At 63.3% G+C, this 2,459-nt stretch overlaps 1 protein-coding gene across 1 annotated transcript in view; it reads left to right on the forward strand.

Moving 5' to 3' along the window:
• The window catches only part of ELL (elongation factor RNA polymerase II), an 80,226-nt gene that overhangs the window by 74,267 nt on the left and 3,500 nt on the right, over positions 1 to 2,459 (forward strand). Inside the window, exons 9-10 of the mRNA XM_010847281.1 lie at positions 1,447 to 1,513; positions 1,784 to 1,955. Coding sequence (XP_010845583.1) covers positions 1,447 to 1,513; positions 1,784 to 1,955 — 239 coding nt within the window. The remainder of the gene's footprint in view (positions 1 to 1,446; positions 1,514 to 1,783; positions 1,956 to 2,459) is intronic.

Consider the following 2,459-nt stretch of genomic DNA (forward strand, 5'->3'; position numbering starts at 1 on the left):
CCCCTCCAAGGCACCCCTCCGCCACCTCCCTCCCCCTGTGCTGCGGGGCCACTCCTGGGTCCTAGACCCACCCTCGTGCCTGCCCCCAGCTTTCGCTCAGACTGTGGACCCCACCTGTGGCCCAAGGGTACCTTCCTGGCCAGGCCATGTGCTGGGCAGGGGGGTGCTTCGGTTCATCCAGGCCGAACTCAGGCCTACTGACCCCTATGTGGGAACTGGGTCACCCTCTCTCATTGGCACCCAGACCTGGGTCTTGCAGGGTGACCCTACAGACATGTCCCTGCACCCACTGCCCTGGGAGGGGGCACACAAGTGGGAAGCAGCTGGGCTGGTCCAGGGGTGGCCGAGTGCGGGCAGGGGTGGGGCCCACAGAGGGTTGGTTGCCACAGGCAGGACCCCAGTGGTGTCCTGCCAGGTCCATCTGATTCTCAGGCTCAAGGTGAAGCACCCCAGGATGCCTGACGTGCCTGGGCTGTGGAAGGTGGGGTGTAGACTAAATCTGCGTGTGTGTGCCTGTTGGGCTGCATCCCAGGGAGGCCACAGCCTTTTCAGAGACAACACCCAGATGGGGGTGTGGGTGGGCTCCATCCATTGGTGGGAATCTCCCCTTGCACTGGATGGAGTATAAAACCGCACGGGGGCTCGTCAAACCACTGATCCCCTGGAGGGCTGTTTTCTGCCAAGAGAGGCACCAAAATGGGTGCTCAGCAAATGCTTCAGAGTGATAACATCGGTTGTGTCTCGGGATTACAGAGGTCATCTGGAAGAAGTCCCCGGGGAAAAGGAGCAGACTGTAGCCGGGCAGGCCTCGGGCACTGTCTCAGGACAGTCTCGGGTCACAGTCCCAGGGCTGACCCTCTGATCTCACAGTCCTGGGTCTGGTGGGAAGAATGGGAGGATGGGTGGGGTGGCGGGGTGGGGGTGGTCAGGCCAGAGACCAGAGCCTGCAGGGCCTGCAGCTCCATCCACAGGGAGAGGAGGGGGAAAACCCTGGCAGCCATCCGGCTTTGTCCTGTAGGGCCCGAGAATGGTATGCCCCTGGGACTCAACTGGCCAGGGGTCACCGGTTTTCATCTTCATGGCTTTTACATGGGGTCAGCAAAGACTCTGGACAAGCTTCCCAGGCTTTAACCCTGCAGTGAACCCATACTTTTGGGTGCTTGCTGAAGACTGCGCCCACGATGCTGTCTCTGCACGGCTGTGCTCTGGGGACGCACACCGTGCTGGCTCACCACCTCTCCCACTGCGCAGGGGGCACTTCCAGCTCCAGGCAGCCCCCCACGGTGGCCAGATGGTGCTCGCCCTAACTCACGCCTCCTCTGCCCACCCTGGCTCCCTCTGCGTGGCTTCCCCCCTGAGGCCTTCCGACAGTAGGGCATCAACCTTCTGTAGATCTCATCACAGACACACAAGGTACGGACTCAGGAGGCACGCTTTCTCTTTTAGGTTTAAACGGGACCTGCAGCAGCTCAAGTGTCCCCACGTCGACCTCGGAGACGCCTGACTACTTGCTGTGAGTACTTCCCTTGCCGGCTGCTCCCCACCCCGACCCCTGCAGGTTAGCAGAGGCAGCACGGACCCCGTGGCTGTGTGTGTGTATTCCTGTCTGTGTGCACACGCGTGTGCTGACTTGACTCTGTGGCTGTGTGTGTATTCCTGACGGCCAGTCTGCTCGGAGTTAGGGCTGCTTCCTGGTTGGGGCTGGCCACTTGGCTGTGGACACTTCCAGGCTCTCTGCTGCAGCCCCCTAAGCCCCTCTGGCCCTTCTTTCCCATCTCCCCAGAAAATACGCCACCATCTCCTCCTCGGAGCAGCGCCAGAGCTACAAAAATGACTTCAACGCTGAGTACAGCGAGTACCGAGGCCTGCACGCCCGCATCGAGCGGGTCACGCGGCGCTTCACGCAGCTCGACGCCCAGCTCCGGCAGCTCTCGCAGGGCTCTGAGGAGTACGAGGTAGTGCCCTGCCTGGCTCCTGCGTCCTCAGACGCGTCCCCTCCGGTTCTGGGCGGGGGCGCTGCCCACTCCGAGTGAGTCAGGCCTGTTTAGGGAGCTCTGCCGCCTCAACCATGAGGCTGGGCAAGACCAGCGCTGTAGGTGGGAGGTGACCGTGGGGCCGGGGGTGGCCTCAGCAGTGGAGACAGCCAGGAAACCAGGGGCTGGGGTGCGTGCGTCCCCCCCGACCCCCGAGCACCTGGGGCTTCTCTGCAGCCCACTATTGTGTCACCAGAGAACTCTCAGCGCTGCCTCCCAGCAGGAGGGGCGGGCCCTGGCCACACCGCACAGCCCGTCAGAGCTGTCACAGTCTCCGTGGGAGGGGGAGGGGATGGAGGGTCCCGGGGGCCCCAACCCCTTCCCCCACCTGGGGCACTTGCGTTTCCCCGGCCATCCCGAGTGGGACCTCACCACAGGGGGCTTGGTCCCTGCAGGGGGCCTTGGGATACCAGCCTCCCCCTTGAG

Source organism: Bison bison, unplaced genomic scaffold (assembly GCF_000754665.1).
Source record: "Bison bison bison isolate TAMUID 2011002044 unplaced genomic scaffold, Bison_UMD1.0 scf7180017864248, whole genome shotgun sequence".
Lineage (NCBI taxonomy): Eukaryota > Metazoa > Chordata > Mammalia > Artiodactyla > Bovidae > Bison > Bison bison.